The sequence below is a fragment of the Arctopsyche grandis genome, chromosome 7, assembly GCF_051622035.1.
Source record: "Arctopsyche grandis isolate Sample6627 chromosome 7, ASM5162203v2, whole genome shotgun sequence".
Lineage (NCBI taxonomy): Eukaryota > Metazoa > Arthropoda > Insecta > Trichoptera > Hydropsychidae > Arctopsyche > Arctopsyche grandis.
In genome coordinates this window covers 18579272-18605625 of record NC_135361.1, presented here as the reverse complement: position 1 = coordinate 18605625, position 26354 = coordinate 18579272, and the positions used below count along the sequence as shown (strand labels likewise).

Genomic DNA, 26354 nt, shown 5'->3' with positions numbered 1-26354 from the left:
GGTCAGAATTCGTAAACCGGAAGTAGTATTTTTTTTAAAACAATATTCCATTATTTTATTTTGACCTTTTAAATTATTTCTATTTTCTTGATATATAATGTGTAACTGATAGTGATTTTAAATAATAAAAAAAATTGAACAAAATCCGACCAACCGGAAGTAGAACTTTTGTTTTGTGCAAGTTTCCATGCATTCATGCGTTAAATTTGTATCGAAAATGCTGTCATAGCTATTAGTACATATTTCATAATGCTGCCGGTATGTGTGAATGTGTCTGTACGGTTCAATATCGAATTTTGTTTTGTGACCTTCTTATATTCCTCAAATACATACATAAAGTCATGGGTTGGTCACATGTTTTAATAATAATTAAGTAAAATTATGGTGTTAATCGTAAATACTCGAAATAAAATATTCTATCGCGTCTTACTTGAGCAACTTTTATTGTCACATTTTACATGTATATTTTTAATAAATTGTATTATAAATAAAATTTCGATAGCATAAATATATTTGTATTCCAAAAAAACGTATATCTATATAGTGTAGAGAAATCAAACCACGATGGTTTATTTGGAGGTTGTTTTGTAGTTCAACGTTTTATTTTCAAATAAAATCTCTATAGGGAACTAGAAACGATTAGGATTCTACAATGAATATATCTTTGAATGGTACTTTGCTCATGAAATTTCTAGCGTAATCTTCTACGACTTTAGCGATTCCCTTTTCTACTGTGGATCTTAACTCCATGTAAACTAATGTCCAATTGTCGTTGAATAATTTATTGGTAGTTTCGCCCAAAGCTGCATCGCCGTTGAATAAATTTCCGAAGTATATGTATACTCTGAAAATTTTAAGATATGTATGTACGTGTTAAATGTGTGTCATGGTCAATGTAATATTATATCATACATATGTCAAGAATCCCAAGCAAAAGTGAGATACTCAAAAATAGAGTTTTTGAAATTGGTTTTTCAGATACTTCGATTCATATATGTACATATGAAGGTTTTATATAGTAGTATATGTAGGTACATATATATAAAAAATATTATATGTATATAATTGTTTCGGTTCAAGAAAATAATACCTCTTTAATTCTTGTTTAAATTGGTGATGTGTGATTTTTAAGTATTCTTGTCCATTTTTTATCTCAGGTTGTCCGTATATTTCAATGGAAATGTCTAATTTAGCTAAAAAAAAAGATGCTCAGGGTCAATGTACGAAAATGATGAAAGTGCGAAATTCATTTAGCATTCACATTTGTTGTTATGTTTGACATTTGTTAGACGTATGTATAGTTTTTTTAAACATATTATGACAATTGCGCCAGAGATTCTCAAAATATTTAGTATTATGGAATTATAATACTATATTTCAGTGCTCAGATATAGTATGTCAATTTTTAAATTTTAGATTTGTAGATGCTGGTATAATTTAAGATTTTCCTTTCGAGGTAGTTTATGTGGTATACATAAATTTTATTGAAAGGAAAAACCTGAGTTATTCCAGTATCTACAAACTTAAAATTCAATACAAATTCATAAATGGACATATAGTATTTGTGCTGTAAGGACTAAGCTATAGATATGCATATGGACATTTTTTATATCATCTAACAGTTGTACGTACATACATTTTCAGCTATTAATGCATTATTTATGAATTAAATATTATGATCTAAATTAAATTAATTGAAATTCTTACATAGTGTAATGTTACACTTTCCACTTCCGACTATTGGCAATATTAGCACTTTACCATTCATTTTGTAATCTCCTAATATTTGTAATTGGTTCAGTTTTCCTTTTAGTGTCATGTTCCAATTTTTCGGCGACGACAGCTTACCTCTACGTTCAAAAATGGGAATCATTTTGATAACATCCAGATAACACGATCAATTTTAAATAAAATTCTATTTTTCACTTACCCAACTTTCTTCACGACAAAATTGGAAAATCCTAACAAACCAACGTTGCTCAATGTTATGTCAAGATTGACAGCATTTCGAGATCCACCTCGTTCAAATGTTAAGTGTTCGAGTTTTAAGGGGTCCAATTGTGGTATATCTAAAGCTTTGTCACCGTTTGCCAAAGCCTTCAGAGCTTTTCCTATGGAGATTTTCAGACATTGGTTTGGTTTGGCATCAAGAGCCTCTGATACTTGACACCGTTCGAAATGATCGGCTGAAAGATTATAATTGGACACATTTTCAGTTTAATTGCAATGATAGATAAAACCATTTAAAATTGTAAACACTCACGAAAAGTCAGTCCGAAACATTTGTCATTCACTAATATTGTTATCAACATACACAAAAAATACTTCATATTGAATTTGATGTACTAACTCAAGCACTTAATTGTGTGAGTGAATTAAAATTATTAAATAGAAGTGATTTGGAGAAAAAGTTACTGTCGATACGTTGAAAATTCGTACTCGACTGATACGTCAAAAAATTTGGCCTTTTATAAATATACTTTTTTAAGGTCGTCAAGTTCAATATGGTCAAAATTTAAATAACTAGGCCGTGAAAATAAATGTAATTAAATAGTTATCCGATGAAAAAAAATCCGCGGAAGGTAAGTTTTGTTTATTTATTATTACGTGTGCGACTATTGTTAAATTGTGATCTTTTAAAATAGTCGCACATAAAATGTATTGTGTGATGTTGGTTTTCAATATTACTATTCAAGTCAATAAAAAATCCAATAAAAACTCACTTACTTTTATTTCGCATATGAAACGATCAATTAACGCCAAATTACAAGGAAACATAACATTGAAAATAAATATGTATTAACATACTAGTAGTGATGCAATGATGTATAATCGTGCGAATATTTTAATACGGTCGAAAAAATCAGTGATTTGCTTGGCCAACGATAACCGGTATCGTTTCAATGAAAAACATCCAAATTTTGTCCTTCCTTGCAAAATTGGCACTCTTTCATTTATTTCCTTGTCGCCACAGATTATATTTTAATCCCACTTAAAAGGAAATCGGAAGTTGATCGAAATCGGAAGTTGATGAAAAAGGACCGAATGTTCAAAATCAAATGTAACAACAAGGAAATGTATAACGCCAATCAAAATTAAAGCTTCTAAAGTCGCTAAAATTTAAATTGTTTCGACATTGATAAGCTATTATACATATAATATTATCAAGTCATTCTCCGGTCAAATTTTGGGTCGTCGTCTCAAGCTATTTTCCTATATGGTTACAATATGTTATATATTTATCATACATACGTACTAGTATGATGTGTATATGCATATAATATAAATATAAATATGTATTTTCTATTGAAACATGTTTATTGAGATGGTGTTCTGGCCACACTATTTTTTGTTTTCGTTTAAAAGGGTTAATTGGAAGTGTGCTGAATTTTAAGTCGTTATGTAAAAATATTATGTAAAATTCGAGCTAAAAACTCGTACTAGTATTTACTTGTATTTACACGAATCTGAATTGAATTAATAGAGATAATATATTAAATTGTCTTTATATGAGAATTAAATAAAATTCCACTTAGAAAAATCATATTTCTACTATTCTTGTGGATTAATACAAAAATTCGTTTATTTTATCGAGGTAAGCCAGTTATCAATTTTAAAGTTGTTTTTGTAAATTTACACTGGTGACATTATGTAAATATGACTAAACGTATGTACATAAATATTTCAAAATTACAAAATTCAAAAGTTTTACTTTAAACTTTATTGCAGTTGAGACTAAAAGAAACAGTAGAAGTCAAGGCTAAATCCTAGATTTCCACTTCAAAATCAGTCACTTCCGTCACAAAATCAGTGAATTCAGAAAAACCTATTGCTTCGACGCAACAGCCGATAGAAATAACAAAAGTTGAATATGTACATAACAATTTTTATTTTAAATACAGTCATAGGCTATTGAGATGATTGTTATAAAGGCTTATTATATAACTATGATAAAAATCGAAAAATATTTTCGATTCTCTTGTTGATTTTTAATTATTCCTTTGTATAGTTTTTTTTTGTTTTTATCGGTTTTTGTTTGATTCAATTGTCGAAATGGTTCCGTAGAAAAATTGTGATCGCAATATATTCCTTATATTCATTAAATCATTGTTCCTTCTTTTACATTATTTTATTGTATCGAGGTAGCCATTGAAGAAGTATTGTTAGAAACACACGACGAAGGAATAAATAGCCTTTGAAGTGCATATACATATTTTATCGTTAATCCTGGTTCGTAATTGAAACAGGTGGAATTGTTTTCGAATGTGAAGTTGTGAAAACAATGAACTATTTATTAATAGTCTGCAGTAAGTGGCAAGTTTTGAGCTAAATCATGCGGTGCCATGCACTGAATGGGCCACGACGACACAAAAGCTCATGCTGTACCAGCAACATGCCTAATCGATCCAAACTAACCCAATGAACAACTGAGCGACACGAGGACAAATCAATAAATGAAATAATTATAAATTATAATTTAAAAAATATGAATGTAAATGTTGCAACTGCATCTATAGAAAGTACATCTGAAATAGGTAATTGTACATATTTGGAAACTTTGATATGATGGAAATATTTATTTTATAATAATTTTGTTTTGTAGCTGATTCCTTCTATGACGCTATAAAATGTAAACGTAATTGATTATGTAATTGTGTTTTTAAATCCGCGTTTTTCCACATAAGTTTTTTTCTGGGTTGCGTTGGGAAAGCGAAGAAAACAATGCCGTGAAACCCAGGTATTATTGATTTTCGTGTATCTTTAAAATAAAATAATATATGGGTCTGATGATGGCATAATGACAGTCGAAATATGGTCTGCGTGATGCAAACGATTCGGGAACCTAGTCTCCGATGAGACGCTTTGAGTTTTCTCGGTGTGCTGATTTGTGCGGTTTACACGTGAGCTTGCAATTATAATAAAATACATAATACTTTGTAAAATGTAATAACCAGTTGTTATTGTATTGTCGCTTCAGGCAATCATTAATACAATCGTATTGAAAATTACCCGTAATTCATATCGTAAACGGGTCAAATTAAAAAAAATTGCTGATGTGGATATGTTTTTATTTTATTTACCTACATATATATATTTATAACAGGAAGGCCTTACAGATAAACCCAATGCGCTTTCCTGACCAATATGTAATGCATTATTTTCTTTTGCGGAAATTTATGGAAATTCTGGAATTGTTTGCTACCGACAGGATGGAATATAACTGGATGGATGCACACTGAATAAGATTCTATGTAAATTCTGTGCAACTGTGCCCGTAACATGTCACGTCTCGTTTTGAAGATCTTGCCTGGCCTTCATTTTATTGGTCTGTTTGAAAAAAGTATTGTGTATGTATGTACATATGTATATTTATAAGTTTATTGAATTAAAAGTATCAAAAAGGATAACAGTGGAAATTCAACGAACTTCAAAGATTATGTAAATATGTAAATGGATAGTGTTAGGCAAAATTTTTAATTTACTCGAATGACATCTTCACCCGATGACTTTGTGGCTATACTATTTTATTACTTTATCTATGTACGTAGTAATTTTTAGTTATACTATTGTATTTTTCTGTTGAATATTTTCACGATACAAATCGACTAATTGTTTTCAAGTTATGGTGATTCTTGTTTTCATTTGACTGGAAGAGAAACGTGGTTTGAGTCCATTTATTTATTTATTTATGTAAGATATAGCTTTAATAGCTAATTATATTTAATCATACAAATAATATTATATTCAAACCCACGCACACGTACATGCACATATGAAATAAAAATAATTATTTACACATTCATACAGAGGTGTTGCCTTACAGCTACCAGAGTTCTATCAACATTACATATATTTCCAATTTCATTGCATCACTTATATTTCTAATTTCACCTCCATACAATATTTTTTTTCCTACTGTTTTTGCCTCATTTATTGCCAACTGTATGTGTAAAAGCAAAATAAACGTATACAGGCCACCAGTATTTTTAAATATTGTTAAACGCAAAACATTATACTTAAGAGGGCTGTATACCCGAAACCTTAATTTTGTTGCCATTCCTTTCTTTGATATATTTATTTAGTGAATGTATATATTGAGTGAATGTGACAATATATATCAATATATATATTGAGTGAATGCGACAGTTGCGCCTCGACCAGATAATATCTATTTTAAATCGACAAAATCGAGGTTTCGTATTCTCCAGTTTTCTCCTCCGAAACTGGATCAATTTAAAAAAAATTTCATCATCGGTATGAGAAAGATATTTTCTATGTTTGTGTGGTCGTATTTTTTTAAAAATCAACCGTTAAATAAGCACGCTAGACTCGTGGGTGTAAAAAGAGGTGATTTTATAGATGTTTGGCGGCTTCTAGCTACTATAAAAAGTAACCAATCAAAAAAATAAAACCACAGAAACATGCCTATGGTAAATATCCATAGCATATATAAAAATAATTTCTCTAGTGCCATAATTGAGGAAGGGAGAAGTGTAATACGTTTGTATGGACAAGGCGCTGGTGTCCAGCCCTCTTAATGATTTGTGAAATATCTATCGACATGAAGTAAAGTGGATTAAAACCACTTTCAAATATAATCTTCATGTCTCTTGTTTGCAGACGACGTTAAACTATTCTTTGCTGTTAAGGATGAGAGGCAAGCCTCTCTCCTTCAAGCTGATATTAACGCTGTTTTAGAGTTCAGTTCCAGTTTAGGGCTTGAACTGAATACTAGTAAATGTGCCATTATGGGTTATGGACGTGCGAATTCGCTCTATTGTCACGGGTATTCCATTGGATCCGTATTGTTGTAGCGCGTGGAATCAATGGTCGACTTGGGTATCACTTTTGATCCTCAATTCACCTTTCACAACCACATCAAGACAATCGCTGACGTTTCCTTTCGTCGACTTGGATTTGTCTTGAGATATGCTAGATTATTCTCCAACCCCTTGTCTTCTCGCTTACTTTTCAACTCGCTTGTTAGAAGTAAGCTAGAGTATAATGCAATTGTGTGGAATCCGCATGAAGTAAACTACTCTCTTATTATAGAAAAAGTGCAAAAAGCATTTCTTCGTTTTCTTTATAAGAAAGAATATGGGTACTACCCATATCTCTATCCTACTCCTTTCCTTTTGGGCATGCTTGGGTATAATTCCCTTGAACTTCGGAGAAACTTCTCGTTAATTCGTTTCGTTCTCCAGCTATTGCGTGGTAATACGTCATGCCCGTTGTTGCTGGAACAGTTGGGACTTTATGTCCCTAATAATTATGTGCGTGGTAGACATCATCATTTGATGATTGTACCTGCTGCTCGCACAGTTCTTTTTCGAATGGCTCCTATTCCAAGAGCTATTCGACTTCTCAATGAAATCGTTGCTGCTGTCCCTGAATGTAATATTTTCCACCTTGGGGAGCGTAGATTATCGGATATTATTTTAACATATTTATCTGGTAACCTGCGCTCATCATTACTTTCTTAATTTGAATGTGATGAATGAGTGGAATCTTAATCTACTCTCTTCCATTTGGGCCTCGCTGTGATTTTATTTTTATTTATATTTTGTTTTATTTTATTTTACTTTTTCTTTCTCCTTTGTATATTTTTATATACTATTTTAATTTTGTTCAGTGTAAACAAAGAATGGGATTTATGGATTTTATTTTTAATTTTTACACTTTTGTTATTTTTTTTCTCTCTGAATGATGTATTATTTTCCTTTTGTTACTTTTTTTTATTATTTTATTTTACCATGTTTTCTGCTTTTGCTTTTTTCCTTTATTTACAGTTTACTTGTTTTTATATCATGTTTTTATATCTTTTTCAAATGTAGGCCATTGTGGCGCATTAGGTTCTTCCTGTAATGCCACAATGGTCCAAAACTATTAAATAAATAAATAAATAAATAAAAAAAATAAAATAACGGCTCATATGATGATTTTAGTATTGTTTGACACAATTTTCCTTAATCTTTAAAATTATAATTCACCTTGTAATTATGTATGGATTGATTTTATTTTCGTGATATACCTGTACGGATTACCCCCGACTTTTCAATTCAAATAATTTTAGAACTTTTTTAGGTAAATGTCGCATCGGAAATGTTAGTGGAAGTTCTCCCCCAACCCACCTGATTCGGAAGACCGCAAAGTATTTCGACCTGTCGCATCGGCGTACTAAGGTTTGCGTGACCGAGTTGGTTCGCTTAGCATATTAGATTTTGATACAAATTTCTCCCATGCCTTTTCCATAAGCGACCAGACCGGCCTCATAATCACGCAGGTTCACATCGTGACAAGATATGTGCTCGTCCGGTCTGAAAAATATAATTAAATCAATTAAAACTGCGAAACTTCAGGGGTGCTCGCCGCGATCGGTGTGAATAGTATCCAATATGCGAGTGTGAATAATATCCAATTTTGTTTTCTCGACAATGGCGAAGACTGATACGTCGGCTGCTGCTGCCGATCCTCGTTACGAGTTTCTCGGTAGTTATGTCACGAAGTCTCTTAGGCTGAAGCCGGAGAAATGGACGAGGATATTTTCCGTCGAGGAGTACAGGACGACATTGAAGGATTTCGTAGACAAGCCGTCTGTTTTGATTTTGATTGTGATTTTAACGCCGTCGTTGCAGTTGATACCTTCGAGCTCTTTTCCGTGTCCGTTGAAAACAAAAGGCGTTTATTTCGTGAAGAAGAAAGCTGGGGCTGTGCCGAAAGAAAAATGCAACGAAATGGTCATTGCAGGTGAGTTTCCATTTTTCTTTTATTGTTTCTTGTTATAAATTCACTATTTGGATTTTTTTATGTATATGTACATATGTATGTATATACATATAATGTCTACAGTGAAACTATTTGCAGTATTAATTTTTTTAGTTTATTTAAAAAAATAAATTTAAATAAATTTGAACTCAATTACATACAAGATTTGACATATAAGTTTGATTGTACATAAATATGTAATTCGAATTATAATAACATTAACCTTGGGTTTGGTCTTAGAGCAAATAAAAATATTGGGTTTATTTATTTCGTTTTTTTATGTATGTTATTCTTCGGTCTCCGTGACGAGCCAGAATGTTAAATTACAGAAAACGCAAATATCGGAAGGCAATTGTCGAAAATCGAAAGATCTTAAGTCGAAAGATCAAAAAAAAAGGGTGCATGGTAAACGGTACATACTCACGTACATACTCATTTAATTTGCGCGAGCAGGATACAACAGGAACAAGAGGAACAGGCTTTTTCTCCCGTATTAATGTGCGCGCAGAATACGGGAGGAAAAGCCTGTTCCTCTTGTTCCTGTTGTACCCTGCTCGCGCAAATTAAGTGAGTATGTACGTGATTATGTACCGTTTACCATGCACCCTTTTTTTTGATCTTTCGACCTAAGATCTTTCGATTTTCGATATTTGCCTCCCGATATTTGTGTTTTCTGTAATTTAACATTCTGGCTCGTCACGTAGACCCGTTATTATTATGTACATACATATGATACATATATAATGTTTGTTTATTACCAATTGTATATTTAAAATTTTATTAATATTGACTTGAAATACCGTTATTGAAATTTTATTTGTTATAATATTTTATGTACAGTTTCATTTTTACTTTATCTATGTATGTACGTAGTAACAATATATGAAGTTTTTGATCATGCGAAAATTCAAACTAGAGATTTTGACTGATTCGAACTCAAAATCGATCATTGATCACGTTTCATCATCTAGAAAAAATGTGTGTGTGTGTAAACGTGTATGTATGTATGTTTCATTATCGAATTTTATTTTAAAAACTTCTTATATTCCTCAAATACATGGGTTAGTCACGTCCGAATTTTCCAAATTAACGACAGCTTTTTTTCTGATAGCTTTGTTTTAAAAATTACGAATAAAGGTTTGCTCATATCAGCACATCCCAAGCCGGAAATTGCACATAAACAGCAGTACGAGAAATATTCTTTAGTACATTCTATATGGACACATTCATATGCTCTGTAATGTGTTTGTGACGTATTCGAAAAAGCAAAATTCGACGAGCAATCTATGCATACTATACAGCAGTATATGTCACCGAAACGTATCAAGCAGAACCGGTTTTTATAGCCACTGTGGAAATACTCACGCATAATGTGATGTTATATTGTTGAGTGCACCCGTACTTATGAAAGTGCTGCCATGTGCATATGAATATTTTTGGAAATATCATATTGTGACAATATTAACTCGACGGTACGCGGCAAGAAATATTGCGCCGTATTGTCGCGCTTTTTAATTTATATCTAAGCCGATTTTTCGTTGTACATACTCGTATAAAACAAGTATTAATGTGCCGAAAACGAGCGGTGCCGTATAGTATGAACAGAACTAGTCTTTTCCGTGCAGTGCTGGGTAGTGCCGTGCCGAACTGTTAACGTGCAGTTCTGGATTATATAAACGGACATTTACATTCATATATGTATGTACATAGGTACATACAAACGAAAATATATTTTATTTATATTTAAAATATAGATATTGGCTATCAAAATTTTTATTTCTGAGATATGTATTTTCATTAAATTAATTAAATTACATACATTTTATGTATGCTATATAAAAAGTACCTATACATATGGATGTATGTACAACAACGGACCATTTACTTAATTGCCAGTCAATCGTCAGTCGGCCTCGGCACAGAATTCTGTTTTTGAAGAAATTTAACTAGTCATTCTCCCTTTAATTTTTTTTTCAATTCATTGCAGGAGATTTAGCACCGAAAACGATCGATCAATTGGCCGCTTTGGTGGACGAGATTTTCGTACCGCTTCTTTCGAATCCTTTGAATCACACTGCCTGGCCTACAGTAGTTGCACAGGACATCAAAAAACACGTACACAGTCTCAAGAGCACCGTTTACCAAGTAAAATTGAACTAAATTTAAGCTATTTTAATATTTTATGGCACATCTTATGTACCTATATCTATATATATATATACCTATATGTGTACAATTTCAATTTCGACTAGGTAAAAGGGAAAGTGAACGGTCAGACCGTTTTACCCATGCCAGTTGGAGTGGAAAAGGTACACGAGGCCGAAAGGGAAATTGTAAACGGCGGTGAAGCTGATTTATATTTGAAAAGTGCCATCGAAGGGGTTATAATCAAGTGGGCTACTCAAATCAACGATGTCATGCAGGAAGATTCGTCTCATGCTTTCAACAATGGAGCAAATCCTATGCCGAGTACAGGTATTTGGTTTAGAGATATTAGCATTTATTTTCTTTACAATGCTATCAATGCTTTGATACATGTACAAGTGGATGTTTGAATAAATTTTAATTAAACAATCAAAAGTTTTGAAACAATGCTTTTAATAGATTTTTCATTCTTCGATGGGCTCTTTACCATAAATCGTTAAGGCTATATATCCTTTTCGATAACCTTAGCCATATCTCTGTACATATTATATTTATGTAACACTACTTTTTAGACTGGTTTTATAATGCATATACAGTGCTTAAAATCACGGTCATTATATTACGTATTATGTTATTGCGGTTAAATATTACGCATTTTACAGAACTGGATTTTTGGAAGAGTCGTCTCAGTAATTTGACTTACATTTACGACCAGTTGAGAAGTGAAAGAGTTCGTTGTATGGCCGTCATATTGGAGATGACAGATTCGGCCTATTTCCCATGTTTTCGTAACCTATTTCGGAATGTTGTAGCAGGTGAACATTTCAAGTGTTGTAGTGTTGTGTCGGTATTGAAGTTGATGTCTAATTGAGTGCGTTCGTTTTTGATAGCTCTGACGGAAGCTAGAGATATCGACATGCATTTGAAGGGTATCGCCAAACATTTCCAAAGCTTGGAAGAAATAGATTTTTCTGAGATAGTGCCGTTATTTAAACCGATGTTCCATATTCTGTGTCTCATATGGGGCGAGTCGAAGTATTATTGCCAATCTTCGAAGCTAATGGTCGTACTGAGGGAGTTATGCAACTTACTTATCTATCAGGTAAATTTTAATAAATAATAATGATATTAAAATGACAATGAGCTCATGAGGCAATAACCAGTTACTTTAGTTAGACTTATTGTATTAAATTTGAATGAACTATTAAAATTTCTGATTATTTAGAAATAAAATTTCCCACACGTGACAAATTATCACCACATGACTTCTGATTTTTACTCGAAATATGTACATATATATGTAAGTGGATGTAATTTTTAGGGCAAAAGGTTTTTGGATCCAAGTACTTTGTTTCATAGCGATATAGACGAGGCTAAGCAACGAATAACAATAACAATCGCCATATTAAAAAAGTTTCGTACGACATTCGATCATTACAAAGAAAATTTGGCACCATATTTCAAGGACCGTGAGCCTGTTTTATGGACATTTCACCCCAATAGCGTGTTCGAAAGGATGAATAAGTTTTTAGATCGATTGAATACGATCCAAGTATTATATAATACATTTATTTAAATATAAAATGCTTACAATAACGTAATAATGATTAAAATAATTTTAGTGGTTCTTTCACACTGTATTGGAGTTTATGAAACTGGAAAAGATAGAAATCGGCGGTTTGAAGGGAAGAGTTCTGAGCGCTAGAATAACAGGCGTTTCTCAAGAGTTTAGCGTTCTATTTGCAGCGTTGGCTTCTAAAACTTACGACGTTTTGGATCCAGACGATGACACATTCGATAAAGATTTTTCCGAGTTTCAACAGGAGATAATTCAATTGGACACGAAGTTGGCCACGATTCTGTGCGAGTCTTTTGATAATTGCACTAATTTGGAATGCATATTCAAAGTAACTTATTATTTAATTGTCAATATATTCAATTAATATAAATAAATAAATATGTGAGGTTTATAGTTGATAGATATTGTTGGAACTGTTTTGGACCGACCTTTGATAAATAAAGAATTCACAGCGAAGTATTCAGATATTTTAGTAATGCTTGAAGATGAGATAGAATCTTGTCAGGTATTTCAATTTATTAAATTGAAATAAATAATTGCTAATTAATATTTTTAAAACATATTTCTTAATATTAATTTTAGATCATTTTTGAAGAACAAGTCAGTCGCTTAGAAAAATTTGGGCATCTTGAAGTCGATTTGTATATACCGCCGACAGCTGGTGGACTACTGTTCGTTAAAGCAATCAAAGAAAGAGCAACTGCCCCAGTAGTTTTTTTCAAAGCTTTGCAACATCCGTAATTTATAATAGAGGTTGATCAAAAAGTTTGAATTTATTTAAAAATATGTATTCAATTGTATTTCTTGGTTGTATTTAGGATTACTCGATGCGCCAAAGCCTTGGAAATATTGGAAAAATATGAATTACTTATGAAGGATATGGATAAGTTTTGTGAATTTCATTTTGGACAATGGGCGCTCAGTGTTACTCCAATTGTAGATAGAAATTTGAAGAAGAACTTATTGATTAGAAAAGGAGAGACTGCAGAATTGATTTTGAATTTTGATTCACAAGTATTGATCGATTAAAATAAGTAACTTTTAGTGTGATGGCTTAAATGTTTTAAGTTATCATGTTATTTTTGTAGCTCATGGCAGTTCTGCGTGAAGTTCATTATTTGAAGAGACACGAGGAATTACTGCCTTTGATCCCCGAAACTGCTTTGCAAATATACGAAAAAGAAGACACTTTTCGTCAGTACACAATCAATTTGAATATAACAATCGAATGGTACAATAAGATCAGGAAGAACAGTGAAAAGGTGGAGTTTGATTTGGTTAAAGAGGAAATACAAATTATCGACGAACAGATACAAAAAGGACGGACGTCTCTCAATTGGAATTCCGATGGTTGTTTTTGTAGTATTTTTTTGTTCGAGCATTGATTGAGTGGTTGTTATGAATTGTGTAAATAATTTTGCGTTTTAGACCTTTGGAATTACTTGCAAGATTTACATACTTTAGTGGGTAGCATGCAAAAACGGTTGCAAAAAACTCAAGATAATTTAAAAGAAATTCGAACGATTATGTCATCTTGGTGTAAAGTTCCAGTGTTCGAAAGAAAACAGAGCAAAAAGGTATTTTTTTTAGATCTAAATAAATCTTCACATTTCACATGAATATTTTTTACAGTGAATGCGTTTTTATAGGATACGACTTTATGTCTGGAAGAAAAGCAAGAAAGAATAACGAAACGTTACGCGGCGATCAAAGAAGCTTCTTCTATCATACAAAATCTTCTCGATGATAATATGAAGTTATTCAACATGCAAGATTCTCAAGATTCTACACTTTGGAAGAATTATGTTAAGTTCGTAGATGATATCGTTTCGACATCTCTGCTCAAAACTGTAGGATGCAGGTTCGTTTATATTAGACTATGCATTCAATTAAACTGCTATAAATTTTTATATAATTTAAATATTTTTTTTTGCAGTTTGGGCTATCTGGCTGAGCACATGGACCCAAAAAACGGACTTGCCCCACTATTTCAAGCTCAATTGGAACTGAGGGAACCAGACATGGTGTACGTGCCGTCGTTAAAATTGGAGGATCCCCAAGGTTTTAATGGAATTTTGACGGAAGTGATAGATGATATTTTAACTATGGCATCTCTGATGGATCGAATAGCCAAAGATACAACCGTCACGTATGAAGAAGAAGTCAGAGCTAATATTGACATTACGGACATGATCAAGGAGCTATTACTTAGTGTTAAGCAAGTGGTTTCAGAGGCTGCCAACTTCTGCAACAGTTTTGAAAACTATTCTTATCTTTGGCTGGAGGATCGTGAGAGTATCATGGAGATGTTTCTGATATATGGGAGGCCATTGACCAATGACGAGTTGGATATAATAGGTATGGATGAGACTTTGGGACCGTCCCCTTGTCCACCTAATATGGATGCTTTTAGGGAACAGATCGATAATTATGAGAATCTTTTTATGGAAATAGAGGATATGCCACCTTATCAAGTATTCAATGTTTGGTTTCAGGTTAGACATTCTTTGGATCTCTTAAAAACTGATATTTATTGTATGTGTCATAGAAGTAGTTTATGTGTCATAGAAGTACATAGTATATTTGCACACCGGAAATTTTGGTATCAAATATTTACATATACATACTTATAATACAGACTATTTTATTCACAAAATTTTGTATCTACATGTACGTATGTATGTATGTATGTATACACATAAATACATGGGTTATTTGATATTTTTATTTAACAGGTGGATGTCCGTCCATTCAGACAAGCTCTTCTCAATACCGTGAGAAAGTGGGGTAATATGTACAAAGAGCATTTAGTCTCCAATGTTACTTCTAAATTGGCAGATTTGGCTTCTTTCATAAGAGAAGCTGACGAAGGTTTACTTCAAGTCGCAACTGAAGGCGATTATAAAACCCTCGTTAGTGTTATGGGTTATTTGATGAATGTTAAAGAAAGAGCTATTACTACTGATGAAATGTTCGCCCCTCTGACGGAAACTATAGGATTGCTCAAATTCTACGATATGGATATTCCGGAAGAAGTTAACGTTTTACTTCAGGTAAAGTAAATATATTCAAGTGATATACTATCCGAATCGAAAGGATATATAATGATTTGATCGATGATAATTAAGGAATTGCCAGAACAATGGGAAAATACTAAAAAGATAGCGGGGACTGTAAAGCAACAAGTGGCTCCGTTACAAACGATTGAAGTTGCATGCATTCGAAAGAACATAATCGTTTTTGATTCCAATATTATATTCTATAGAGAAGTTTTCAAGATATATGAGGCAACCCTATATTTATATTTAAATGTGTATTTTATTTAATTTTATTTTAAGTAAAACAAAATTTGATTTGTGTTTTCAGTTCTTTAAATTCGAATGTAACAATCCATATTGGGTGATGGATAGAACTGATAAAGAGATTTCGTTGAGAGAAAAAGAAATGACAAATATTCAAGATTCTGGATCTTTGTTTGAAGTGTCCGTGCCGGAATTCAAGCTTTTGAAGCAATGTCGTAAAGAATTGAAGATGTTAAAAGTATGAATAGAATTGACATATATTCTACCATTTTTTTACGATATTTTCATTTAAACATTTAAATAATTTATAAAAATAAAATTCCATTTATTTTAATTTTTCGTTTATGGCGCCGTTTTTTTTAACAAGAAAGAATATACGTAATTCAAATGTATTCAAACTCCCCGGTGGAGGAGGGAGTTTTAACGTACATACATATGTATGTATGTACATACATATATAGTATTTGTTTTCAGCTACTTTGGGACTATGTACGTATAGTTCAAGCAAGTATAGAAGATTGGAAGACGACACCGTGGAGGAAAATAGACGTAGAAAATATGGACATTGAATGTAAAAAGTTTGCTAAAGAAATTCGAATGATGGATAAAGAGATGAGAAGGTTTTTCAATTAATCATATTGTGTAAAAATAATTCAATTCGATGCAATGGTATGTAAATGGGATTGAATTAATTCAGTTGGGACACTTACCTTAATCTGGACGCAACGGTGAAGAACATGCTAACATCATTGAGAGCAGTTGGAGAGTTGCAAAATCCTGCGATAAGAGAACGTCATTGGGATCAACTGATGAGGAGTACGAAGGTAAAAACTGATCATATGGACAGTTCAGTTTTGATATCTATACATAAAACATTACTGAGATTCGATAAAGTTCGAGTTATTAATACTCGATTATATATTACATTCAACATATTACAATATTTGTGTGTACATATATGTACATACATATATACATAATTACATAGTCTAACCACAGGAAAAAATGATTTTTAAGTTTAAAATATTATATTATGATAATTATTTTGATGACACATACCGTCTTTAAGGTAGCGGTTTGGCTGATAACATTGTAATGTACAATCGAAAAACTTTCATACAATAACAATTTGAATGTTAAATAAAATTTTGATTCTGTGGTCAGATGTTCTCTCTACATGTATACAAACATATCAATATATTGAATAAAAATTTATGTATATTATTCAAAAGGTATTCTATTTCAACAGGACACTTAACTATGCCATCTAGTGAATAAAAACAATACTAACATATTAAAATAGTTTATACTCAAATTGTATATAAATTTATAACAAAAGTTGTAGAGTAATAATGTATTGCAAAATTTCAATTACATAGATACATTTTTTGTATAATCTTTGCAAAAAAAATGTAAATACAATCGATTTATCAATGTGCTGTTGTAATATTATTTTGCAGCATGAACAGCTTTGCTTGGAAAGTTATAGTTTTTTTTAATAATTGATGTGAAATGGATTTGCTTAGTCTTGATTTTTATACTGAATGTGTAATTTTATAAACATGCATTTAAAAGCTTATTGCTTGCATGAAATGAAAAAAAAAAAGAATTTAATATTGTATATATTGACGTGTGTGTAATAAATTCAATCATGCTTTCGTGCATGACAATTTCATCATGTAAATAAATCATTGCCTGTATTTTTGATCCACAGAGTTTAGCAGAATTGCCAAAAGAACTTGTCGTAAGTATGAAAAACCACAGTCCAGCATGATATGTATGTATTTGTGCATTATGTCTGTAAATACAACAAATAAAACCGCATTTTTCATTAATATCTTTAGTTAACTAATCAAAATTATATGTGTAATCTTAAAGGCATACAGCTATAAAGAGTGTTTATTTTAGGTGAGAATTGTTATGGACACTAGCACGACTTTAGCCGATCTGTTGGCATTGAATCTTCACGAGTGCGAAGAAGAGGTTAAAAACATAGTCGACAAAGCTGTTAAGGAGATGTCTATGGAGAAGGTTTTAAGGGATTTGAAACAAACTTGGAGCAATATGGAATTTGAGCAGGAACTACATTCTCGAACTAATTGCATGCTACTAAGAGCCAGCGAAGAATTGATAGAAACTCTAGAAGAAAATCAAGTCCAGTTACAGAATTTGATCACTTCAAAATTCATAGCTCACTTCCTTACGGAGTTTTCAGAGTGGCAAACTACCTTATCGATAGCCGATCAAGTCATTACAGTTTGGTTTGAAGTGCAAAGGACTTGGGCCCATCTTGAAAGTATCTTCATGAGTTCAGAGGACATACGAAAGCAATTACCCGAAGACTCGGATAGATTCGATAGAATCGATGTGGAATTTAAGGTACATTGAATATTCAGTCTGAAATTTAAAAAGTGATTAATAACACTTAAAATCTTTCGATTAAGGTTATGTCTAAAGATATGGCGAAAACTCCTAATGTGGTCGAAGGAACAAACAAAGAAGGACTCGTTCAAAAATTGGATACCATGCAAAAAGATTTGACTTTGTGTGAAAAGGCATTAGCTGAATATTTAGAAACGAAACGATTGGCTTTTCCTCGATTTTATTTTGTCTCATCTGCAGATTTGTTAGACGTTTTGTCTAATGGAAATCAGCCAGAAATGGTTTGTCGGTGAGTATCCTTTGATATTTTTTCAATTTGGTGTTTTTTTGTTTGGTTAAAATATGCTTATTTTACAGCCACTTGACAAAATTATTCGATTCAATAGCCAAATTGAAGTTCAATCCTTTGGGACCAAATAATGAATACTCCGCAGAAGGAATGATAGCAAAAGATGGAGAGTTTGTTAAATTTTTCCAGGATTGTGATTGCAACGGACCGGTTAGTATAATAGAATGTTATGTGTTAAATCAACATCACTTTGTAATGAAAATGTATATATTTATTTATTGTTTTACAGGTGGAAGTTTGGTTGAATCGCCTCCAAAATGAAATGAGAGAATCAATCAGATTGTATTTCGCAGATGGAGCTATCACTTATGAAGAAAAACCCAGAGAACAATGGCTATTTGATTTTCCAGCTCAAGTTTCCTTGTGTGGAACTCAAATATTTTGGACTACAGAAGTCAACATAGCATTTTCTAGATTAGAAGAGGGATACGATAATGCATTGAAGGATTATTTCAAAAAACAAGTGTACCAATTGAGTACACTGATTTCGCTTTTAATTGGAGAGCTATCCAAGCAGGATAGACAAAAGATTATGACTATTTGTACCATAGACGTACATTCCAGGGATGTTGTTGGAAAGTTAATTCAGACAAAGGTTGAAAGTGGTTCCGCGTTTCAATGGCAATCACAACTTAGACACAGGTATCAATTTACACATTCTATTCAAACGCTTTGATTTTTGTTTGTAAAAATCTATGTTGATTTTAGATGGTGTGAAAAGGAAAAGCATTGTTTTGCCAACATTTGTGATGCTCAATTCACATATTGTTACGAATATCTTGGAAATACTCCTCGTCTTGTCATAACTCCATTGACAGATCGTTGTTACATTACTCTTACTCAGGTTAAACTCATATCCATATATCAAAGTTGAAGTATTTGATTAAAAATAAAAAAATGGATAATGTTTACAGTCACTACATTTAATCATGGGAGGTGGTCCAGCTGGACCAGCAGGTACCGGTAAGACAGAAACGACCAAAGATTTAGGAAGAGCTTTAGGTATAATGGTGTACGTATTCAACTGCTCAGAGCAGATGGATTATAAATCCTGTGGAAACATTTACAAAGGACTAGCTCAAACTGGTGCTTGGGGTTGTTTTGATGAATTCAACAGAATCTCTGTAGAAGTGTTATCTGTAGTTGCAGTTCAGGTCAAATCTTTGCAAGATGCTATTAAGTAATTTGAGAAACGTTTTATTTTCTAAATTATTTTACAGTGGAATTGAATGTGTAATGTTATTGTTTATTTCAGGGATAAAAAATCTGAATTTAATTTCATGGGAGAGCAAATAGCCATGGTGCCTACAGTCGGTTTATTCATTACGATGAATCCAGGTTATGCTGGTAGAACTGAACTACCTGAAAATTTAAAAGCTCTATTCAGACCATGCGCTATGGTTGTACCAGATTTTGAGCTCATTTGTGAAATTATGTTGGTGGCGGAAGGTTTTCAAGAAGCTCGAGTCTTGGCTAGAAAGTTTATCACCCTTTATACACTTTGTAAAGAACTTTTGTCAAAGCAAGACCATTACGATTGGGGCTTACGTGCTATAAAATCAGTTCTTGTAGTCGCTGGTTCACTCAAGGTAAAATATTGGACTTAATTTAAAAGCAGTTTTTTGTGGATTTTTTTTAATTGAATGGAATTTTAGAGAGGTGATCCAGGAAGACCCGAAGAAGAAGTTTTAATGAGAGCCTTGCGTGATTTCAATATTCCAAAAATCGTTACAGATGATATGCCAGTATTTTTGGGTCTCATTGGAGATTTGTTTCCAGCTCTAGAGGTGCCCAGAAAAAGGGATGTGGATTTTGAAAGAACTGTCAAACAAGCAGCATTAGATCTGGCATTGCAGCCTGAAGATAATTTTATATTGAAAGTGGTCCAACTGGAAGAGCTTTTAGAAGTGCGTCATTCTGTCTTCATCGTGGGCAATGCCGGAACCGGGAAGACTCAAGTTTGGAAGACGCTCTTTAGAACATATCAAAACATTAAAAAGAAACCGATTTACAATGATCTAAATCCGAAAGCTGTGACGAACGACGAGTTGTTCGGAATAATCAATCCAGCCACACGTGAGTGGAAAGATGGACTATTTTCCGTTATCATGAGAGATCAGGCCAATCTGACAGGTGACAATCCCAAGTGGTTGATTTTGGACGGGGATATTGATCCTATGTGGATTGAATCACTTAATACAGTAATGGACGATAACAAAGTGTTGACTTTAGCGAGTAATGAAAGAATTGCTTTAACCCCGGCTATGAGACTACTATTTGAAATTTCAAATTTAAGAACAGCTACTCCTGCTACTGTGTCACGTGCTGGAATTTTATATATCAATCCTCAAGATCTCGGATGGAATCCGTAAGTAGCGTTTCCCGTCACAACAAAGAACAGTTTGACCGCAATTAATTTTATTTTCGTTGATAGATATGTAACCAGTTGGATTGAATGTCGCACGATTCCAGCTGAAAAGACGAATCTTGTCATACTGTTTGACAAATACATACCATCCTGTTTAGAAAATGTGAGGACTCGTTTCAAAAAAATTACACCGATCGTTGAGATGGCTCACGTTGCAATGCTTTGCCAATTAATGGGCTGTTTGTTGAATCCGACCCACACTCCTCCAGATTGTCCCAAGGAATGGTACGAATTGTACTTTGTGTTTGCGTGTGTTTGGGCTTTCGGATCGGCCATGTTCCAAGAACAAGCAGTGGACTATCGTGTGGGCGAGTATCGTTCTCCTCAAAATAATCACTTTTATATTATAATTCATCGATCGACTTATTAATGTCTGACTTTGGGATAAAATTTGTATTCAACAGAGTTTACGAAATGGTGGATAAATGAATTTAAGTCGGTTAAATTTCCTGCTGGAGGTACTGTTTTTGATTACTATGTCGATACTGAAACGAAGCAGTTCCTTCCATGGACTGAACGTTTGCCCAAATTTGAGTTGGATCCTGATGTTCCTTTACAGGTCATATAAATTGAAATAAACATTTCTATACAAAATAACTTTTTTGGTTTTAAACGCATTTTGTATGTATTTGTAGGCAGTTTTAGTTCCAACATCAGAATCGATAAGGTTGCGCTACTTCATGGATCTTTTAATGGAAAAGAAGCATCCAGTTATGTTGGTAGGAAATGCAGGTTGTGGTAAAACAGTTTTAGTCAATGAAAAATTAACTGGGTAATTTTATAATACGTTTAACTTGAGGTATAAATAAAAAAAAAATTACTAATGTGATTGAATAGACTTTCAGAGAACTATGCGGTAGCAAATGTACCGTTTAACTTTTACACATCATCTGAAATGTTACAAAAAGTGTTGGAAAAACCTTTAGAAAAGAAAGCTGGCAGGAATTACGGTCCTCCGGGTAACAAAACGCTAATTTATTTTATTGATGACATGAATATGCCTGAAGTTGACACTTACGGGACTGTTCAACCTCATACCATAATAAGGCAACACATCGACTACAGTCATTGGTACGACAGAAGTCGTTTAGCATTAAAAGACATTCATAATTGTCAGTATGTATCATGCATGAATCCCACTTCGGGAAGTTTCACCATAAATCCCAGACTTCAGAGGCATTTTTGCGTTTTTGCTGTGAGTTTTCCGGGCACGGATGCCTTGACAGCAATCTATCACTCAATATTGAGTCAACACTTTGCTAATATAGAATTGCGTTTTTCACCTGTCATTAGTAAACTTGCACGTGAGTATGTGAATCTTATTAAATGAGTTGGAACATTTCAATAATTTGATAATTTAACGTTTTGATCGAATTTTAGCAAATGTGGTGGCAGCTTCAATAGCGCTCCATAATAAAGTGAGTCAAATTTTCCTACCGACAGCAATCAAGTCTCATTACATATTCAATTTGAGAGACTTCTCAAATGTATTCCAGGTATGTATATTCTCAATATAATTCGTTGATTTAATGATAATTACTAATCGCATTCTTCTCCTTATTTAGGGATTATTGTTCAGTACAAACGACTGTTTGAATATTCCTTCTGATCTAATACGACTGTGGTTACATGAAACCCATAGAGTGTACGGGGATAAGTTGACTGATGATAAAGATATTGACGCATTTTTGAAATTACAAATGGATATCTGCAAAAAGAACTTTGATGTGTGTTTAGTATGAAATTAGGAATTGTTTTACAATAATTATTTTTTAAACGTTTGTATGTGTCTTAGGAAGTGGATGAAGCTGTAGTGTTCGAAAGGCCGAATGTGTATTGTCATTTTGCTGGAGGTATCGGTGAACCTAAATACATGCCGATTGCTACTTGGGATCAGCTCAATAAGTTGTTACAAGAGGCAGTGGTGAGTTACAACGATTTAGTTGCAGCTATAAATTTAGTATTGTTTGAAGATGCAATGATGCACATTTGCCGGTAATTTTGTTGATGATTTGTATATTGTTATTATGATGTAATTAAATTATTTGATTCGATTCCTACTTTCAGTATAAATCGTATACTTGAGAGTCCTAGAGGGAGCGCTTTGCTTGTCGGAGTAGGTGGTTCTGGAAAACAATCTCTATCGAGACTTGCAGCTTTCATTTCTAGTTTGGAGGTGTTTCAAATTCAACTTAGAAAAGGTTATAGTGTATCTGATTTGAAGGTGAGAAAGAAATTCTCATTTCTTTGCTTAAACACATATGTATGTATAATGTATTTAATATTGAAATTATTTTAGAGTGAACTTTCTGTACTTTATATGAAAGCTGGAATAAAGAATGTTGGTAGCATGTTTTTGATGACTGATGCTCAAGTGCCAAACGAGCAATTTTTGGTGTTAATTAACGATCTTTTGGCATCCGGAGAAGTTCCAGATCTTTTCCCGGATGATGAAGTGGAAAATATAATTGCTGGGGTCAGAAATGAAGTGAAAGGCGCCGGACTATTAGACACTAGAGAAAATTGCTGGAAGTTTTTCATAGATCGAGTGCGAAAGCAATTGAAAGTTGTACTTTGTTTCTCTCCTGTCGGTTCCACTTTAAGAGTTCGTTCGAGAAAATTTCCGGCAATTATTAACAGTACCGCTATTAATTGGTTCCACGAATGGCCTCAAGAAGCTCTGGTTTCAGTGTCTGTTAGATTTCTATCTGAAGTTGAAGAACTTCCTGTGAGTGATATTTGAGTACATTATTCAAATTTGAAAACATTTGTATCCTTTTTTATAAATAAAATTATTTTAGGCTGATTTTAGAGATTCAGTAGGAAGATTCATGGCATTTGCACACACATCTGTGAATTCGATGTCAAAACTATATTTAGCCAACGAAAGGAGATATAACTACACGACACCGAAAAGTTATTTAGAACAGATTAGTTTGTATTCAAAGTTGCTAATTCAAAAGTCGGTTGAGCTTCGAGGAAAAGTTATACGGTTTGTGCTATTTTTTTACTAACCTCTTATACGTTTCACATGGTTTTCGTTTTTATTTGTTGAGCTTTATTTGAGTGGTATTTAACTTATTTTAAATAAATAACTTATTTTAGATTAGAAAATGGCTTGGAGAAGCTGAGGAGTACTTCTGAGCAAGTGGAAGCCTTGAAAGCTAAGCTTGCCGTACAAGAAATAGAGTTGCAACAGAAAAATGAAGCAGCAGATGCTCTTATAGAAATAGTAGGAGTTGAAACTGAAAAAGTTCAAACTGAAAAAGCAATAGGTAATATCGAGATCTAAAAATAGGAAATAGAATTTTAATTTCTGAACAATTTCAAATTGAATTTAAAAATTTCAGCCGATGAGGAAGAGTTGAAAGTTGGCGTCATTGCTGAAGAAGTATCTAAAAAGCAGAAAGATTGCGAAGCAGATTTAGTAAAAGCCGAACCTGCGCTTTTGGCAGCTCAAGAAGCTTTGAATACGTTGAACAAATCAAATTTGACTGAGTTGAAATCATTCGGATCACCCCCAGGTGTTGTTACAAACGTTACTGCCGCTGTTATGGTACTTTTGGCTCCAGGTGGCAAGATACCCAAAGACAGAAGCTGGAAATCAGCTAAGGTACAGAAATGATTTTTTTTTAATATTATATTTGAATGTTGTTTTGCGTTAAAACCTGGTTTCATGCAATAAATAGATTGTCATGGGTAATGTTAATTGGTTTCTCGACGCACTCATAAACTATGACAAAGAAAATATCCACCCTGAAGTAACGAAGGCGATTGTTCCATATTTAAAAGATCCTGAGTTTGAACCAGGTTTATAAATATTTTACATACATACATATTGTATGAATTGGATTTGATTTTTAAAATAAACTTTTTAAATTTAAATATTCGTTTATAGAATTTGTTAAGTCAAAATCAGCTGCTGCTGCTGGTCTTTGCGCTTGGGTTATCAATATTATAAAGTTTTATGAAGTGTATTGCGACGTTGAACCAAAAAGGAAGGCTTTGGCTCAAGCGAATGCTGAATTGGCAGCTGCTACCGAGAAATTAAGAGTTATCAAAGCAAAAGTTGTTGTAAGTATTTGTATTCAGACTAAAAGTTTTTGAATGTACATATGTATGTAGATCCATATGCGGCTGTACATAAAAATTGAATTGTCATTTAGTCATTGGAAGAACAATTAGCAAAACTGACAGCTGACTTTGAAAAAGCTACATTAGAGAAAATGCGATGTCAGCAAGAAGCTGATGCCACGAATTGCACTATTCGGTTAGCTAATAGACTTGTTGGTGGTTTAGCTAGTGAAAATGTTAGATGGGCTGAAGCAGTTGCTAAGTAAATTTGACGCTATTATTATATATTTATAATAAAATAACGAGTTTTTGAACTATAGTTGATTAAAATTCATTTTATATTACAGTTTTATGCAACAGAGTACAACCTTGCCAGGAGATGTATTGCTCGTGACTGCTTTCATATCATACGTAGGTTGTTTCACGAAGCAGTTTAGATTGGATTTGCTCAATAAAATGTGGTTGCCTTTTTTGAAAACTCTTGAGGTATTATTTTTAAACCATTTTATCCAAATTTTGAAATTGAGTTTAGAACTACATATCTATTGCTTTTCTAGCCACCATTGCCAATAACTGAAAATTTGGATCCTTTATCACTTCTCACTGATGATACCCAAATAGCGATGTGGCAAAACGAAGGATTGCCATCGGACAGGATGAGTACAGAAAATGCAACAATACTTTCAAATTCAGATAGATGGCCGTTGATGATAGATCCACAAGTATTCAGGATCGAACCCTATTTATAAATATAAAATAATGCCGTATTTGTAATATTGCATTTTTTTTAGCTCCAGGGAGTCAAATGGATAAAACAAAAATATGGAGATTTTCTCAATGTAATACGTTTAGGTCAAAGAGGCTATTTGGATACGATTGAAAAAGCTTTAAATAAAGGAGACACGGTTTTGGTTGAAAATATTGGGGAAAATGTTGATCCGGTTCTAGATCCACTTTTGGGACGAAATTTAATCAAGAAAGGAAAGTAAGTTTTTATTTTATCATAGAAATATATATTTTTTTATCAAAATGTGTGTTAGCTGAGCTGCAAATTCCAGGGCTATCAAAATTGGCGATAAGGAAGTGGAATATAATCCCAAATTTCGTTTAATATTGCATTCGAAGCTGGCAAATCCACATTATAAGCCAGAAATGCAAGCTCAAACTACTCTTGTAAATTTTACTGTAACTCGGGATGGTCTTGAAGATCAATTGTTGGCTGAAGTTGTTAAAGCTGAAAGACCCGATTTAGAAGAATTGAAAGTAAGCTCGAAGCGACAATGTGATATTATCGAATTTAAAATGGTTTTTTATAGTCAATAATACGTA

General features: G+C 32.9%; 4 protein-coding genes across 4 annotated transcripts in view; 3 read left to right on the top strand and 1 right to left on the bottom strand.

Moving 5' to 3' along the window:
- The window catches only part of LOC143914658 (mitochondrial translation release factor in rescue), a 164096-nt gene extending 158516 nt beyond the window's left edge, over nucleotides 1-5580 (top strand). Inside the window, exon 3 of the transcript XR_013260842.1 lies at nucleotides 5560-5580. The gene's annotated coding sequence lies outside the window, so the exon portion shown is untranslated. The remainder of the gene's footprint in view (nucleotides 1-5559) is intronic.
- Nucleotides 640-4395, bottom strand: LOC143914087 (protein takeout-like). The gene is made up of 6 exons (XM_077434179.1): nucleotides 4338-4395; nucleotides 1936-2186; nucleotides 1703-1843; nucleotides 1429-1522; nucleotides 1091-1193; nucleotides 640-844 (listed from the first exon to the last, which is right to left on the bottom strand). Exons 1-6 carry the CDS (start codon nucleotides 4393-4395, stop codon nucleotides 640-642), a joined length of 852 nt encoding a protein of 283 aa, XP_077290305.1.
- Nucleotides 5581-8435: 2855 nt separating the features above from the next.
- On the top strand, nucleotides 8436-10926 carry LOC143914086 (dynein beta chain, ciliary-like). The gene is made up of 2 exons (XM_077434177.1): nucleotides 8436-8748; nucleotides 10754-10926. The coding sequence occupies exons 1-2, from the start codon at nucleotides 8436-8438 to the stop codon at nucleotides 10924-10926; spliced, it is 486 nt and encodes a 161-aa protein (XP_077290303.1).
- The window catches only part of Dhc93AB (Dynein heavy chain at 93AB), a 27119-nt gene continuing 11524 nt past the window's right edge, over nucleotides 10760-26354 (top strand). Inside the window, exons 1-45 of the mRNA XM_077434938.1 lie at nucleotides 10760-10911; nucleotides 11019-11241; nucleotides 11574-11726; nucleotides 11802-12013; nucleotides 12233-12463; nucleotides 12534-12818; nucleotides 12885-12995; nucleotides 13073-13227; nucleotides 13309-13504; nucleotides 13579-13840; nucleotides 13919-14067; nucleotides 14140-14351; nucleotides 14427-14985; nucleotides 15226-15543; nucleotides 15619-15777; nucleotides 15857-16030; nucleotides 16267-16412; nucleotides 16490-16616; nucleotides 17701-18171; nucleotides 18237-18463; nucleotides 18532-18673; nucleotides 18753-19165; nucleotides 19232-19367; nucleotides 19438-19703; nucleotides 19779-20112; nucleotides 20179-20891; nucleotides 20958-21259; nucleotides 21356-21510; nucleotides 21587-21723; nucleotides 21789-22255; nucleotides 22332-22447; nucleotides 22517-22678; nucleotides 22747-22946; nucleotides 23019-23175; nucleotides 23251-23679; nucleotides 23753-23943; nucleotides 24057-24226; nucleotides 24302-24564; nucleotides 24641-24761; nucleotides 24850-25025; nucleotides 25118-25287; nucleotides 25373-25511; nucleotides 25583-25747; nucleotides 25817-26010; nucleotides 26084-26288. Coding sequence (XP_077291064.1) covers nucleotides 11055-11241; nucleotides 11574-11726; nucleotides 11802-12013; nucleotides 12233-12463; nucleotides 12534-12818; nucleotides 12885-12995; nucleotides 13073-13227; nucleotides 13309-13504; nucleotides 13579-13840; nucleotides 13919-14067; nucleotides 14140-14351; nucleotides 14427-14985; nucleotides 15226-15543; nucleotides 15619-15777; nucleotides 15857-16030; nucleotides 16267-16412; nucleotides 16490-16616; nucleotides 17701-18171; nucleotides 18237-18463; nucleotides 18532-18673; nucleotides 18753-19165; nucleotides 19232-19367; nucleotides 19438-19703; nucleotides 19779-20112; nucleotides 20179-20891; nucleotides 20958-21259; nucleotides 21356-21510; nucleotides 21587-21723; nucleotides 21789-22255; nucleotides 22332-22447; nucleotides 22517-22678; nucleotides 22747-22946; nucleotides 23019-23175; nucleotides 23251-23679; nucleotides 23753-23943; nucleotides 24057-24226; nucleotides 24302-24564; nucleotides 24641-24761; nucleotides 24850-25025; nucleotides 25118-25287; nucleotides 25373-25511; nucleotides 25583-25747; nucleotides 25817-26010; nucleotides 26084-26288 — 10257 coding nt within the window. The 5' untranslated portion in view covers nucleotides 10760-10911; nucleotides 11019-11054. The remainder of the gene's footprint in view (nucleotides 10912-11018; nucleotides 11242-11573; nucleotides 11727-11801; nucleotides 12014-12232; nucleotides 12464-12533; nucleotides 12819-12884; nucleotides 12996-13072; nucleotides 13228-13308; nucleotides 13505-13578; nucleotides 13841-13918; nucleotides 14068-14139; nucleotides 14352-14426; nucleotides 14986-15225; nucleotides 15544-15618; nucleotides 15778-15856; nucleotides 16031-16266; nucleotides 16413-16489; nucleotides 16617-17700; nucleotides 18172-18236; nucleotides 18464-18531; nucleotides 18674-18752; nucleotides 19166-19231; nucleotides 19368-19437; nucleotides 19704-19778; nucleotides 20113-20178; nucleotides 20892-20957; nucleotides 21260-21355; nucleotides 21511-21586; nucleotides 21724-21788; nucleotides 22256-22331; nucleotides 22448-22516; nucleotides 22679-22746; nucleotides 22947-23018; nucleotides 23176-23250; nucleotides 23680-23752; nucleotides 23944-24056; nucleotides 24227-24301; nucleotides 24565-24640; nucleotides 24762-24849; nucleotides 25026-25117; nucleotides 25288-25372; nucleotides 25512-25582; nucleotides 25748-25816; nucleotides 26011-26083; nucleotides 26289-26354) is intronic.

Excerpts from the sequence above, each read along its gene's own strand:
- LOC143914087 (XM_077434179.1), bottom strand. The coding sequence starts at position 4,395 with ATGTTGCTGGTACAGCATGAGCTTTTGTGTCGTCGTGGCCCATTCAGT. Across the intron at positions 2,187-4,337 it reads CCCATTCAGTGCATGGCACC|CCGATCATTTCGAACGGTGT; the intron begins GCATGATTTAGC and ends ATAATCTTTCAG. Across the intron at positions 845-1,090 it reads TTTAAACAAGAATTAAAGAG|AGTATACATATACTTCGGAA; the intron begins GTATTATTTTCT and ends TAAAATTTTCAG.
- LOC143914086 (XM_077434177.1), top strand. The coding sequence starts at position 8,436 with ATGGCGAAGACTGATACGTCGGCTGCTGCTGCCGATCCTCGTTACGAG. Across the intron at positions 8,749-10,753 it reads CAACGAAATGGTCATTGCAG|GAGATTTAGCACCGAAAACG; the intron begins GTGAGTTTCCAT and ends AATTCATTGCAG.